The sequence below is a fragment of the Gorilla gorilla genome, chromosome 1, assembly GCF_029281585.2.
Source record: "Gorilla gorilla gorilla isolate KB3781 chromosome 1, NHGRI_mGorGor1-v2.1_pri, whole genome shotgun sequence".
Classification (NCBI taxonomy): Eukaryota; Metazoa; Chordata; class Mammalia; order Primates; family Hominidae; genus Gorilla; species Gorilla gorilla.
This window is the reverse complement of record NC_073224.2, coordinates 29,361,116-29,378,069: the sequence shown is the minus strand read 5'-3', so window position 1 is coordinate 29,378,069 and position 16,954 is coordinate 29,361,116. Positions and strand designations below refer to the sequence as shown.

At 36.0% G+C, this 16,954-nt stretch overlaps 1 protein-coding gene across 1 annotated transcript in view; it reads left to right on the top strand.

The window, feature by feature from the left end:
• USH2A (usherin) overlaps positions 1–16,954 on the top strand; it is an 843,890-nt gene that overhangs the window by 659,970 nt on the left and 166,966 nt on the right. Inside the window, exons 51-52 of the mRNA XM_031015607.3 lie at positions 6,986–7,204; positions 15,829–16,052. Of these exons, the coding sequence (XP_030871467.3) occupies positions 6,986–7,204; positions 15,829–16,052 (443 nt within the window). The remainder of the gene's footprint in view (positions 1–6,985; positions 7,205–15,828; positions 16,053–16,954) is intronic.

Here is a 16,954-nt window from a genome sequence, read left to right as displayed (position 1 = left end):
TTCTATTTTTACAATTGCATAGAAATTTCTCACTTTCTATGTCAAGGGCAGTTATGGACAGATGAGAGCAGCTATTTTCACAGAGAGGTGCTGTTTTGTCAGTTTGTCCTTTTTTTTTTTTTTTTTTGATTGTGTCTTTCTAAGATACACTAATAAAGGCAGAGTAGGTGTTCTCCCAGTGTCCCTTACAATATTGAAGGTTGTTTTTGTGTAGACTAGACATAGAGGTGCCCTCATTCTTGGCTTTATCTAATTGCTTAATCCCAAAAGCTGTTAATGTGGTCTGAATTTTTTTTCTTTTTTTCTGAGCCAAACTATCTTCTAAGTGCTTAGCAAGCTCTTATAATTTAGAAGGAAGGGACAATCTACTGTCTTATCTTCTGTTTTATGGGAAGTTATGATACCTTCTTCACTGATCTTTAGAGTATTCTGGAAGGTGGTAGTTAAGTAGTCTCTGAAGCCAGGCATGGATTTATTTTTTCCTTGTTTACAGGACTTTTTTGTGGTAAAGTATACACAACATAAAATTTATCATTTTAACCATTTTTGAAGCACACGATTCAGTGGCATTGAGTACATTTGCATTGTTGTACAATCATTACCACCATCCATCTCTAGAACTCTATTATCTTCTCAAGCTCAGACTCTGTTTCCATTAAGCACTAACTTTCCACTCCCCGTTATCTTCAATCCCTGGAAACCACCATTCTGTTTTTGGTCTCTATGAATTTGACTACTCTAGGTACCTAATATAATTGGAATCATACAATATTTGTCTTTTTGTGTCTGGCTTATTTCACTTAGCACATTTTCTTTTTTTTATTATTATACTTTAAGTTTTAGGGTACATGTGCACAACGTGCAGGTTACTTACATATATATACGTGTGCCATGTTGGTATGCTGCACCCATTAACTCGTCATTTAACATTAGGTATATCTCCTAATCCTATCCCTCCCCCATCTCCCCACCCCACAACAGGCCCCCGTGTGTGATGTTCCCCTTCCTGTGTCCATGTGTTCTCGTTGTTCAATTCCCACCTATGAGTGAGAACATACGGTGTTTGGTTTTTTGTCCTTGCGATAGTTTGCCGAGAATGATGATTTCCAGCTTCATCCATGTCCCTACAAAGAACATGAACTCATCCTTTTTTATGGCTGCATAGTATTCCATGGTGTATATGTGCCACATTTTCTTAATCCAGTCTATCATTGTTGGACATTTGGGTTGGTTCCAAGTCTTTGCTATTGTGAATAGTGCCGCAATAAACATACGTGTGCATGTGTCTTTATAGCAGCATGATTTACAATCCTTTGAGTATGTACCCAGTAATGGGATGGCTGGGTCAAATGGTATTTCTAGTTCAAGATCCCTGAGGAATCGCCACACTGTCTTCCACAATGGTTGAACTAGTTTACAGTCCCACCAACAGTGTAAAAGTGTTCCTATTTCTCCACATCCTCTCCAGCACCTGTTGTTTCCTGACTTTGTAATGATCGCCATTCTAACTGGTGTGAGATGGTATATCATTGTGGTTTTGATTTGCATTTCTCTGATGGCCAGTGATGATGAGCATTTTTTCATGTGTCTTTTGTCTGCATAAATGTCTTCTTCTGAGAAGTGTCTGTTCATATCCTTCACCCACTTTTTGATGGGGTTGTTTGTGTTTTCTTGTAAATTTGTTTGAGTTCATTGTAGATTCTGGATATTAGCCCTTTGTCAGATGAGTAGATTGCAAAAGTTTTCTCCCATTCTGTAGGTTGCCTGTTCACTCTGATGGTAGTTTCTTTTGCTGTGCAGAAGCTCTTTAGTTTAATTAGATCCCATTTGTCAATTTTGTCTTTTGTTGCCATTGCTTTTGGTGTTTTAGACATGAAGTCCTTGCCCATGCCTATGTCCTGAATGGTATTGCCTAAGTTTTCTTCTAGGGTTTTTATGGTTTTAGGTCTAACATTTAAGTCTTTAATCCATCTTGAATTAATTTTTGTATAAGGTGTAAGGAAGGGATCCAGTTTCAGCTTTCTACATATGGCTAGCCAGTTTTCCCAGCACCATTTATTAAATAGGGAATCCTTTCCCCATTGCTTGTTTTTGTCAGGTGTGTCAATGATCAGATAGTTGTAGATATGTGGCATTATTTCTGAGGGCTCTGTTCTGTTCCTTTGGTCTATATCTCTGTTTTGGTACCAGTACCATGCTGTTTTGGTTACTGTAGTCTTGTAGTCTAGTTTGAAGTCAGGTAGCGTGATGCCTCCAGCTTTGTTCTTTTGGCTTAGGATTGACTTGGCAGTGTGGGCTCTTTTTTGGTTCCATGTGAATTTTAAAGTAGTTTTTTCCAATTCTGTGAAGAAAGTCATTGGTAGCTTGATGGGGATGGCATTGAATCTGTAAATTACCTTGGGCAGTATGGCCATTTTCATGATATTGATTCTTCCTACCCATGAGCATGGAATGTTCTTCCATTTGTTTGTATCCTCTTTCATTTCCTTGAGCAGTGGTTTGTAGTTCTCCTTGAAGAGGTCCTTCACATCCCTTGTAAGTTGGATTCCTAGGTATTTTATTCTCTTCAAAGCAATTGTGAATGGGAGTTCACTCATGATTTGGCTCTCTACTTGTCTGTTATTGGTGTATAAGAATGCTTGTGATTTTTGCACATTGATGTTGTATCCTGAGGCTTTGCTGAAGTTGCCTATCAGCTTAAGGAGATTTGGGGCTGAGATGATGGGGTTTTCGAGATATACAATCATGTCATCTGCAAACAGGGACAATTTGACTTCCTCTTTTCCTAATTGAATACCTTTTATTTCCTTCTCCTGCCTGATTGCCCTGGCCAGAACTTCCAACACTATGTTAAGTAGGAGTGGTGAGAGAGGGCATCCCTGTCTTGTGCCTGTTTTCAAAGGGAATGCTTCCAGTTTTTGCCCATTCAATATGATATTGGCTGTTGGTTTGTCATAGATAGCTCTTATTATTTTGAGATACGTCCCATCAATACCTAATTTATTGAGAGTTTTTAGCATGAAGGGTTGTTGAATTTTGTCAAAGGCCTTTTCTGCGTCTATTGACATAATCATGTGGTTTTTGTCGTTGGTTCTGTTTATATGCTGGATTACGTTTATTGATTTGTGTATGTTCCCATTCATGTTGTCGTACGTGTCAGGATTTTATTCCTTTTTAAGGTCGAATAATGTCTCATTGTATGTATATAACACTTTTGTATTCATTTATTCATCAGCAGACATTGGGGTTATTTCTGCCTAGTGACTATTATGGTTAAAGCTGCCATAAACATTGATGTAGAAATGTACAAATTTCTGTCCAATCTCCTGTTTTCAATTCTTTTGGGTTTATACCCAGAAGTGGAATTGCTGGATCATATGGTAATTCTATGTTTAATTTTCTTTTTAAGAACTGCCATACTGTTTTGTGGAACATTTTAACATTTTATATTCCCAACAACAATGCATAAGTGTGCCAATTTCTCCATATTCTTGCTGTTTGTTATTTTATGTTTTTTATAACTATCCTAATGAGTATCAAGTGGTATCTCATTGTGGTTTTGATTTGCATTTCCCTACTTATTACTGACATTGAGTATATTTTCATGTGTTTATTGGCTATTTGTATGTCTTCTTTGGAAAAAAGTGTCTATTAAAGTTATTTGCCCATTTAAAAAATAAGGTCTTTGTTTCATGTTTTTGAGTTATAGAAGTTCTTTATACATTCTGGATACTACTTCCTTATCAGATATATAATTTTAATATATTTTTTCATGAGTTATCTTTTCACTTTGTTGATAGTGTTCTTTGATGCCAAAGTTATTAATATTAATTATGATGAATCCAATTCATCTTTTTTCCTTATTGCTTCTGCTTTCAGTGTCATAGCCAAGAAATCATTGGCAGACCCAATGTCATGAAATTTCCCCTTTGCTTTCGTCTAAGAATTGTAAGGTTTAGCTTTCACATCTAGATGTTTGATCCATTTTGAGTTAGTTTTGGTATATGGTATAAAGTAAGGGTTCAATATCATTCTTTGGCATGTGGATATTCAACTTTTCCAACATTATTTTTTTAAAAAAAGGTCCTTTCCTCATTAAATGGTCTTGGCACTTTTGTTGAAAATCATTTGCCCATATATGCAAGGGTTCATTTTTAGGATCTCTGTTCTATCCCATTGGTCTATGTGTCTGTCTTTGTACCAGTAACACACTTTTGATTACTGTAACTTTGTAGTAAGTTTTGAAATCAGAAAGTGGGAGATCTCCAACTTTGTTCTTTTTCAATGTTGTTTTGACTATTTGGAGTTTTTTGAGATTCCATGTGAATTTTATAATGGCTTCTTCTGCTTCTGCAAAAAGCATTGGGATTTTGATAGGGATTGAATTGATTCTGTAGATCACTTGAGCAGTACTGGCACCTTAACAATATTAAGGCTTCCAGTCCATAAACATGGGATGTTCTTCCATTTGGTTGTCTTCTTTAATTTCTTTCAACAACATTTTGTAGTATTTCAGTCTTTCACTTTCTTGGTAAGCTCATTCTTAAGTCTTTCATTTTTTTTGATGTTATTGTAAATGAAATTATCTTATTAATTTTATTTTCAGTTTGTTCATTCTTAGTGTATAGAAACATACCTGGTTTTTCTATGCTGACTTTGTATCTTGATACTGTGCTGAATTTGTTTATTAGTTGTAACAGGTTTTTTTTTTTAGAATCTTTATAGTTTTCTCTATATGATATCATGTTGTCTGAGAACACATAGTTTTGCTTCTTCCCTTTCAGTTTAGATGCATTTTATTTTTTTCTCTTGCCTATTGCTCTAGCCATAATATCCAATATTATGTAGAATACAAGTGGCAAAGGGTAGCATCCTTTTCTTGTTTCTGGTTTTAGAGGAAAAGTTTTCAGTCTTTCACTGTTGAGTATGACATTAGGTATAGGTTTTTCTCATATACTCTTGATTATGTTGAAGTAGTTTTCATCTATTCCTATTTTCTTGAGTGGATTTATAATGAAAGAGATTGAATTTTGTCAAATATTTGTTCTACATCAACTGAGATAATCATGTGTTTCTTTTTTTCCCCCTTTGTTCTATTGATATAATGTGTTACATTGATTAAATTTTCATATATTGACCCATCCTGGTATTCCAGGGATATATCCCGCTTGGTCATGTTGCAGAATCATTTTAATGTGCTTTTGAATTCAGTTTGCTAGTATTTTGTTGAAGATTTTTGCATCAATATTCATGAGAGCTATTGATTTTAACTTTTTTCTTGTAGTTTCTTTGGTAAATTGTATGTTTCTAGTAATTTGCTCATTTCATCTAGTGAGATGGATTTTTGGCCAATAAATTTGGAAAGAAAAGATCTCAAGGATAGCTACTGAGAGTTATTGTCCTATTATTTATACTGCTTATATATCTATGTTTAATTAAATATTGTCCCATATTTTTATATCATTTTGGTAAACAGTACATCTTGCTTTTACTAAACAAATTTTAGGATATCCAGGGCTCACCAAAAGGTGAACTAATTGAGAAGAAGTCCAGGACTATAAATCCCTAAGGCAGTCCTAAATTCTTCAGTGGATTTGTGCCATTTCTTAAGAAAGCTTGACAAGTCATTAATTGGATTATAGAAATCTTACCTGGACCATGGTTGAAGGCCATAAGACCCATCAGATTGGTCATCATACTCACATACCTTATAAGATATAATGAAGAGATATTGTCCAGGGGAAAAGATATGTTCCAGAAAGAACGGTAGAGAAAAGGGAAGAAGGTCTGTTGAAGGTGTAGGAAGAAGAGGAGGAGCAGGACAAGAGAAGGAAGTCAGGGTTCCGAGGGCCACGAGGGAAGACAACCACAGTGGGGTCATGAGATAGAGAAGAGAAATGAAGCTTGGATTTCAGATCCACCAAGTTTTTATTAGTTCTTTTGAAGGTATCCTTAAGGGAAGCCATTTACAAAATTTTCTATCTTTTAGAGTTGTCTTTATACCAAACAAACAAACAAGCTAACTCTTGGTATTTAGAGTTTTTGAGTCCTTTGATTTTAAGGTACCAGGCAAAAGATTATCTAATTCAGTTTTTTGGGTTTTTTTGTTTGTTTGTTTGTTTTTGTTTTTTAGATATGCCCAGGCTGGAGTGCAGTGAAACAATCCTGGCTCACTGCACACTCTGCCTCCCGCCTCCTGGGTTCAAGCAATTCTCGTGCCTCAGCCTCTCGAGTAGGTGGGACTACAGGCATGTACCACCAGGCCTGGATAATTTTTTTATTTTTAGTAGAGATAGGGTTTCACCATGTTGGCCAGGCTGGTCTTGAACTCCTGGCCTCAAGTTATCCACCCACCTAGGCCTCCCAAAGTGCTGGGATTACAGGTGTAAAGCACCACACCTGGTGGATTATCTTATTCTTATCCCAAATTTCCCAGACTGTCATGTGAAGAGAAATGTAGTAAAATTCAGTGTGTGACATAGCCCAGAGAAGTACTAGCACACTGACTTAAATACAGTATTTTTTACCTCCTCTCATGTAATTAACCTTCCCAATGGGAGTATTTTGTTTGGTTGAACAAATATAGTTTGGTTAAGGAAATTATAATCATAAGCAATATAAATTTATCAATAGTTGGTTTTTGAATCCACTCTACTTTCCAAAAGAAAATTACACAGAACAAAAAAGTATTCCTAGATGTTTTTCTATAATGCCACATAGTCCATGTCACCAGACCTGATGGTGAGGAAATAGACAACATAGACTTACCTGTAAGTTGCCATGTGTGTATCTGATCTGACACACATGTTTATACACAAAAACTTTGGAGTCATTTGGAAATTTTGCAACTCCAATATGATATTATTCTCTTTAGTAATTCTGTCAATCAGTTGGGATCTGCAAGATGATTGTGATAAAAGTTAATTGTTAGTCATAGCATATTTTTTTAACTGATGTAATGATTATTATTGTCCTAAATTGACAGGTGAAGTATGCTGTCCAGATGAACAGCACAATCGGGTTTCTGTTGGCATTGGTGATTCCTGCTGTGGCAGAATGCCGTACTCCACCTCAGGAAACCAGATTTGCTGTGCTGGGAGGCTTCATGATGGCCATGGCCAGAAGTGCTGTGGCGGACAGATTGTGAGCAATGATTTAGAGTGTTGTGGTGGAGAAGAAGGAGTGGTGTACAGTCGCCTTCCAGGTAAGGGGCCCAGGTCTACCTTTCAGTAGATGGAGGATCTGAGAAGCAGAGAGAGTGAGAAATTTGCCCTAGAAATAAAACAAATAAGTAATTAAAGCTCACATTGGTTATATCTAATGCAATAATTAGGAACATATTGTTTAACACATAACAATGTAATCTCCCAATTTTTACATGTGTCTCATGTATTTCATAAAAACACATCAATTTTTTTTTCCTCTTGAAAAGGTCATGTCCTCCAAAAAAAATTCCACACATGAATGCATTGGTTATGAATGAAAAGAATATTTCCTAGCAAATAGTATACAAAATTATTATAATGATATTTTGTTATAATTCTTTTACTCCCTTATTCTACTGTATTAAGCTAACACTAATATAAATAAGTATCATTGAATGAATACTAACAGACACTGCCAATATTTTATATATTATTACCTCAAATAATCTTCACAATAATCTTACATGATAGGTACTATTAATTATCTGCATTTTAAAAATGAAGAAACCGAAGTTCAGACATTAGATATTAGACATTATCTTGCTAAATACCACACAGTCAGATCCAGATTTTGGGAAGCCTGACATTTATGTTATTGGAGGTGGGGCTTTTAAAGACAAGAAAATTAAAATATGAAGTTAATGTTCACAGTATCTTCACCAGGCATAGATTCCATCTCAAGAAGCCACTTTCTTTGCTCCTCCCTAAGAAGCAACTCCTCATCTGTTAGTTTTATGATTGCAGCAATTCAGTTACCTCTTCAGGCTTCACTTCTCATTCCAGTTCTCTTGCTATTTCCACTGCATCTGCAGTTATTTTTTCCATTTTGAGTCTAAAACCCCTTAGTCATCCATGAGGGTTGGAATCAACTTCCTCTAAACTCCTGTTAATATTGATATTCTGACTTCTTCCCATGAATCATGAATATTCTTAATTGCATCTAGAATGGTGAATCCTTTCCAGGTTTTCAATTTACTTTGTGCAGACATCAGAGGAATTACTATCTATGGCAGCTATAGCCTTACAAAGTGTATTTTTAAATAATAAAACTGGAAAGTCAAAATGACTACTTGACCTATGCTGTGTTAATAGGCATGTAAACATTAATTTTCTTGTCTATTTCCATCAGAGCTCTTGAGTGACCAGATGAATTGTCAGTGAGTATTAATATTTTAAAAGAAATATCTTTTTTCTGAGCAGTAGGTCTCAATAATGAGCTTAAAATACATAGTAAACTATATTGTAAACAGATATGTAATCATACAGCCTTTTTGTTCCATTTACAAGCACAAGCAGAATAGATTTAGCATAATTATTAAGGGCGCTAGAGTTTTTGCAGTGGTCAATGAGCATGGGCTTCCACTTAAAGTCACCAGCTGCTTTAGCCCCCCGGAAGGAGAGTCAACCTGTCCTTTGAAACTTTGAAACCAGGCATTGACTTTTTCCCTCTACCTATGAAAGCTCTAGTTGGCATCTTCTTCCAGTAAAAGGCTACTTCATCTACAATGAAGATCTGTTGTTTAGTGTAGCCACCTTCATCAGTGATCTTACCTAGGTGCTCTGGATAACTTGAGGCAGCAGTTTCTACATCAGCACTTGCTGCTTCACCTTGCACTTTTATGTTATGAAGATGGATTTTTTTCTTAAACCTCATGAACCAACTTCTGTTAGCTTTCATCTATTCTTCTGCAGCTTCCTCACCTCTCTCAGCCTTCATAGAATTAAAGAGAGTAAGAGCCTTGCCTGGACTAGGCTTTGGCTTAAGGGACTGTTGTGACTCATTTGATCTTCTATCCAGACCACTCAAAGTGTCTTCATATCAGCAATAAGGCTGTTTCACTTACTCATAATAAGTGAATGATAGGTGAAATAGAAGTCTTACCTGGACCACGGTTGAAGGCCGTAAGACCCACCAGATTTGTCATCATTCTCACATACCTTATAAGATATAATAAAGAGATACTGTCCAGGGGAAAAGATATGTTCAAGAAGGAGTGGTGCAGAAAAGAGAAGAAGGTCTGTTGAAGGTGTGGGAAGAAGAGGAGCATTTTGATTTTCTTCAAGAACTGTTCCTTTGCATTCATAACTGGGCTAACTGTTGGGCATGAGAGGTCTAGTTTTTGGCCTATCTTGGCTTTCAACATGCCTTCCTCAATAAGCTTAATCATTCCTAGCTTTTGATTTAAAGTGAGAGACATGAGACTCTTCCTTTCACTTGAACACTTAGAGGCTATTGTAAGGTAACTAATTGGCCTAATTTTAATATTGCTGTGCCTCAGAGAATAGGAAGGCCTGAGGAGAGGGAGAAAGATAAAGGAACGGCTGGTCTGTGAAACAGTCAGAACACACAGGACGCTCATCAACTAAGCTTTCCATCTTATATGGGCAAGGTTCATGACACGCTAAAACAATTACCATAGTAACATCAAAGGTCATTGACCACAAATATAAATATAAAATATAAAAATTAAAAGTATAAAAATATAACAGATATAATAATAATGAAAAAGTTTAAAATATTGTGAGAATCATCAAAATGTGACACAGAGACACGAAGCGAACACGTACTATTGGAAAATTGGCACCAATAGACTTCTTGATGCAGGGTGGCCACAAAACTTCAATTTGTAAAAAATGCAGTCTCTGCAAAGTGCAGTAAATCAAAGCACAATAACATGAAGTAAGCCTGTGATACTAAACTACTATAGGCCTTTTTAACTCTTATTCTCTCCTATGTGTACAGCAGAGCTTTTCAGAGGTTACATGGCATGATTTGCAACAGATCGAATGCAGACTCAGAAAGAAAATTAAATTGACTTCTCTTAACTAAACATTTAAAAAGCTTGCAAAAATATAACACAGTGTCACTCTTCTCACTATTTTTTATTTGAAAAACATTAATTTTTCATAAATATGTTAGAATGTTATAGATTTATTATTTTATGTCTAAATGCATTAATAAATAAATATTTCAAAAATTTCTGCCATAAGTTTTAACACAGTACATATCAACAGGTAAAACCCATATAAACAAAGGTATTTGAGGTCCTCAATAATTTGTAAGCGTATAAAAGGATCCTGAGACCATAATTTGAGAACCACTGCTTAAAGTCATAGTAATGTCTACTAGAAAATTATGGCAACTAATTAGTTATCCTGTACTGTGACTAACCAGTTGAATACCTCCTCCTCCTTTAGATGAAGTAGCTAATAACACGTCTATTAAAGATAGAACCAAGGTGGCAGGGAGGATGCAAAAGTGTTACCTCCTGTATACCCTAATACATCAGAGTTTAAAAATGACAGCAAAATATTTGATTTTAGTGTGTTTGTTCATCTGTAGCTTTTTAAAAGAATTAGTCAACTGCTATACTCCGTCCTTTGTTAAATATGTGTTATGTAGTAACCATATTCAAGATATCATTATTGGTGCTTTGCAAGTGTAAAAGTGGCCAAGATTCCATTTTTATCCTCAAGAACTTACAACCTAATCAAGGAGAAAAGTGCCTACAAGGTTATACACAGGCCACAAGAGAGGGATGAATGCATGCATATTCTTAAGACTGAGAGATCACTCCAGCCAAGGTAATGAAGGGGGTTGTTCCATTGGATTGGAATCTCAAACAGTGAGTATGATTTTGGCAGGTGTGGCTTGAGCTAAACTGTGTGAAATTAGCAATCTGCAAAACACAAATAATAGCGAGTGCTTTGGTTTACAGGAGGTATACACTCTGTGTAAGGAAGAAAGGAGATAAATCTGAGTAGGCAAAAGGATTTGTACATTATTTAGCACTCAGGGAAGAGTCAATATGATTATAAGAACTGTAGTTTAAGATTAAATTTAGGTGGCAGAACAAATACAATAGAGAAGGAAAGAGAAGTCAGAACACCACTGGCAGGAAGTAAAATACATCTGTTCTAAGAAGTGGAATGGAGGTTACCGTCCACTAGGACAATGGTTCTTAACTTGTTTTCCTTTTGAAACTTTTGAAAGTTACAAACCCTCACTCTGAATAATAGTGCATAGAATATACACAAAAATTTGCCTGTAATTTTATCCACCCTTGAACTCCATCCATGAACTCAAATTTCAGAATCACTTCTTTATTTACTCCAAGATGATGTCGCATGCCAGTCAAACATTTCTTACACAAATGGTGACAGCCCTCAACTCCTGCGAATCAAGATAAGCTCTAGAGTTTCTCATGGCATTCTGCAGCTCTGCCAACTCTGATGATCATAGTGGACTTAAGGAATAATAGTTTTACAAAGGAAAAAATATATCTTTTTATTCTCTTGACTTTCTTTCTGCAGGTTGCACTGAAAATAGACAGATTCCACATGTATTTTTCCTCTCTCTGCTGCCGTTTACTCCTGTAGCCCCTAATGACTGTGACCTTAATGACCTTCCAGAATATCCATATGGCCCTTTTTCTCCTCAACCTAGCAACCAACAGCATACCTGCTACATAAGGGTTTGGATCTCATAATAGCTTTCCTAAGCCTGGCCTCTCTCGCTGCCTGGCATTGTGTGCCTGCCACGAGACCGGGCTGGCTCGTAAAACATCTCTTTATGTACTTTATTACTTAAACTCTTTTATTTGCCTGCAGGAGCCCTTTAACAAAATCACATTGAATTGACTTTCTCACACCAAATCAAATCTCCCTGGTCCCAGTTCAGTTGTCTTTGTCAATATGTATTTTATAAATGGAGTGAATTAACAGATGCTGTTGGAACAGAAGTGCTGGGGTGGCGTTTATGTTTTTAGTGCTCTCTCTGGGCAGATGCGTTGTGTAGAAGTGTTATACAGGTATCTCGGGATGCAAGTCATGCGTGTCATTTCAGTGGATATGTATTCTTAGCCATTTTCTTTGAATAGATTTTAAACCTATTTATTACTCATTTTTTTCTTAGTGTTTGCTTATATGGCTTTATCATTTATGCCATTAATCTTGGATTGGACTTGATTATATCCCTTAGTATGAAAAGGTGAAAATTAAAACCTCTGTTTCATTCAAAGAGGACAGATTTTTCTATTAGCCATGGGAAACTGATCATGAGATGACTTTGGAATATATTGACTTATTTATATTATAAACTTTGTCCATGTGGCCTTTGATGTGAAACTCTAAGTTGAAATTATTTCAGAATACAAGACTGAGTTTTCATGTCCTGGACTCTGACTTCGGTAGAACAAATGACTATCACTGTTTGTTTCATAAGATGGGAATTTGGGAATTTTGCAGAGGGAAGTATAATTACAGAAGTCCACGGTGTAAGGGTGGCATTGAAAAGACATTTCCCTGGAAGATTTCCATAAAACAGAATGATTTTTTTTTTTAAAGTGTAATATATCAATGCTATAAAATGTATCACAATGATTTGGGGAGCATTTTTACTCTACCCTCTGTTTTGTGGTGGTAGTCACAGAGCCATCTACTGGTGAAGACAAGTGTGAATTTCTTTTCTTTCATGCTCTGCCACAAATGTTATACATTTGTCCTAAGGATGACTAATCACAAACCTTTTTTTTCTTCTAGGCCTAAAATATCCCTTGGCTTAAAATTTGGTCCCCATGAACAATCTCAGAGATTCACAATGATTTGTCATATTCCAGACTGGATTTTACTACTATACTATTTTTATCTCAAAGGCATGATACATAATTCTTGGTCTTCTTTAAAAAAAAATGGAATCCCAGTTTTGCAGTCTTAACTATTTAGAAATTCATCCAACAGATATGCTTATAAATGCTTTTCTTTTTAGACATAGATATGAAATAAGCATTGGTAACATATTTGAAGTATTAATAATATTGTGAGTAAAATTTTTTTCCTCCACTATTTTCTCAGTTGTGTTCAATCAATGGAAACCATTGGATATATATACAGTTTAGAAAGACAATATATGCTTTTTCATCTGAAAAATAAACATCTACTAGTTTAATGTGTACTGTACCACTTTACTAACATCTGAATCTTGTTCAAAGACACACTCCACCTTTGTACAAATTTAATGAAGAGGCTCTGGAAGAATGGACCAATCCATCAATAATGCATGACCTATTTTGTTTTTCTTTGGGCATATTTAAAATCGTGCATTCCGTGTGTCAAAGTTCAAAAGTCAAGTGCTACATGTGATAAATTAGGTAGGGGTCAAAAGTTATTGCAATGCAGTATCGGAAGATTGTCTGTCTCTGAATTTGCAGCTCATTCATGCTGAAGTGATGCACTATGGGAATTACTACCAAACTCTGCTCCGCAACATCTGCTCTCCCTAAGTGAGTTAGTGCACGTCAGACATCTTTATGTCAGAATATTGCAGTGATGGATGCAGTCTTCAGAAAATGCTGCATAAAAATCTGGTGTGCCGTTCTGGCCATTAAGTGAAATTACTATTTAAATTAATGGCACTGTCACAGTTTATCTGTGCAAAGAATGAACGCTGATTAGGGTATTAAGTAATTAGCAATTTATCACACTGGAACAAGGTTGATAATAATTAAAGAAGTAATGGTTTACCAAAGAAACTAAAAAGGGAGTCACTTCTTGTTATGTGAGTGAAATCTTGGCTGAAAATTTCAATTCAGTAATACAAAGATGAAGCTCTTTGTGAAAGAAGGCATCTTTTTTTTCTAGTTTAAAAACAGTTCATTATCAAAATTTTAGTTGACCTGTCAGTAGTCCCTCAGAGTGATCAGATGACTGATTAGGAGTTTCAAATTAGGTCAATGTCTGCATTTTTATTTTATACTTAAAGCATAGTGAAACCATGAAGGAATTTGGGAATGAGAGGGGGAGAATATATTCCGCTCCCTAAAGGGCCAGTTTTCAAATTTTGATTGCTCTTTAAAAGAGAAACATGAATTGTCTTCAGAAAACTGCCAGAGAAAAAATTAACACTAAAAATTCCATGGTTGTATTTAAATGTCTAATCAGAAGGGGCAGAAAAATGCCCAAACAATATAAAACTTGAAGCTATGGATTTTTCTTTTTAGTTTATGTGTGTGTGTACACTCATGTATGTATATATTTATATGTATTTGTGTGTGTATATATACACATACATATGCATACATACATAGCTACACACACATAAATATGTGTATTTGGGTATGTACTTATACATACACACATATATACCCACCATAATCCAGACTCAGACTAAAATGAGCCCTGCTCTTTGTATTTATTTGAGATAACTTTTCCTAGAAATGTTAAAACCACTAAAATTATAAATATAGCAGTTAATTTGTAAACCAATTACTTCGAAGAGTTATCACATTAGATAAACATGGTATGCCAAAGCTCTGTTAGAATCAGTGTATATCATTAATCATAAATAAGAGTTTTTAATATTAGAGACTTTTGTAAGTAAAAAGATGAATGAGAGGGTTCTTTGGAGTCATGTGTGGATAAACATCTTTCTTAAGGCATGTGCCAAACCAATGTCTACTTTCAATGATTTTTTTTAAAAGCACTTTTGATCTTTTATTTGAGTGTCTTAATAACGTAGATGTTTACCCAGGACCAGCTTAAACAATTCAGGACCCCAGGGCACTTTGAATTTGAGGTTCTTTATGTTATCAGTCGGAACTAATAATAAACAAACAAAATTCCAATTAAAACAAATCATTCATCACATTGTGCTGCTATATAACTGGATATAAATTCTAATATAAAAACACTGTGACATGCAGTATAGCCACCTTGATTTCTAGCTTGATCTGTCTCTAGAGTAGTGTTAATTTATTCCTGCTTTAATGTTAAAATTTCTGCCATTTCTCTTTGATGGCAATATCTAAATGATGCAAATGCAGGTAATTAAACTAAATTTGGTGGGAGAAAATGTCTATTTGGTATCTCAGGTACGTGTGTCTTTCATTTAGATGTGGGGATCAGTGATCCTCTCTACAAGGTCTTTCTGCCGCTGCCCCCAGCCTGTCATCTGTGTCTGTGATGGGACTAGAACAGAGTGAGGCTCAAAATACAGTGGCTGATTAGTGCACCTGATCAGTGAACATGCTCAGCTGATTATGAATAAATACCAAATCCATCTCATGCAGAAAACATGGTTACCATTGCAGCTAAATTCACAAGAAACAAATATTTGTACCCTAAATAAAGCTAAGCCGAAACTTGCACTGCTTCTCCCGCAGGGCTTCCAGTTCTAGGATGGTGCTACCTTTCCACTCTGCCTGGGCTCTTATCCCAGAGTACTTGGGTGACCTTTTCTCCCTTATGAATTTCTAGAGCTTTCTCAGAGTCCCTATAGTTTAACTAACCTTCTTCTGCAACAAGATGTTATCATCACAAAATGCGCAGGCAGTTTTCATGACAGAAATCCTATCTCTTTTTATGGAGCATGAGAGAAGTTTGGCCCAGCTGAATGATTTTCGAACATTTCCTCTTGTGTGTTATTTTCCTAATTAGTGTCTAGTGCTCTTGGTAAGAAGGACCCTCACTGCACATTTAAATCACCTTGGTAGGAAAATGCTACCTTAGGTATTGCACCATTTCAGCAACTGCCTGAGCCTGACATTTTTATACCAAACTTTATAGCAGCCTCAGTTTTCTTCCCTTTTTCTATTTCATATTCATATATAACGTTTTATTGTTGCAGGGATGTTCTGTTGTGGGCAGGATTATGTGAATATGTCAGATACCATATGCTGCTCAGCTTCCAGTGGAGAGTCTAAAGCACATGTTAAAAAGAATGACCCGGTGCCAGTAAAATGCTGTGAGACTGAACTTATTCCAAAGAGCCAGAAATGCTGTAATGGAGTTGGATATAATCCTTTGAAATATGTTTGCTCTGACAAGATTTCAACTGGAATGATGATGAAGGTAATTGATAGAAAAGCTCTCGGAGGCGCTGATTTGACAATGGAAAGAGAAATACATTGTTCATAACTATTTTTCTAAAATAGGAGTATAAAAACTCCTGTGTGCATTATTCATTTTCACATTACATCCATATTAATACCAAATGAGTTCGCTATGATTGATGTTATTGCAATGAATTCTAAAGGAATTAATAATGATTAGCTGTTCTCAGGGAAGCTTTACCCAGCACTTCAGATTAGTGCAGGACTGAAAGTCTGTGTGCCGCTGAAAGAGCCAGCACAGGTCGTCTGGGGCCTCTGCATGGTGCCATTTCATGCCTGGGAGCACTGTGGATGGAGGCAGGAGGAAATTCCCGCTTCTTCTCCCTAGCCCGCCAGCCATCATCCACCACTTTCCTTTGATAGAGACCTTAGATCCAGCAAATTCGCTTAGTTGCCTTTATATCATATTCCCTTGAACAATGCAAGATGAGCAAATGCCTGTGTCAAAAGTGAATGAATAGGCTTCTGGGTGTAATCACTTATGTTTTTGTATGGTGATGGTTTGTACACAGCCATGTCATGTATGTGGGTATTAAACTTGACCCAGGATACCAGAAACCTATCAGTTTAAGGAAAGGACCATGGACACTTTAATAACAAACATGCTACCGTGTTCTGTAGTAATCTGTCATTATAAGACCACTAAAAATGGGTGTCTTGGTCACAGACAATGGAAGGACGCTTGTTCAATGAGGCAACTACACAGTCCTTGTGTGGACCACATACACTTTGTACACTTTGGGATGTAAAATAACTCATGAGACTGTTAGAAGCCCTGCAAGCACTTTGTATCAATGAATGATTAAGATAATACATAAGGTTGGTTAAATTATTCTAATGAGGACAATATTTCTCCATGCT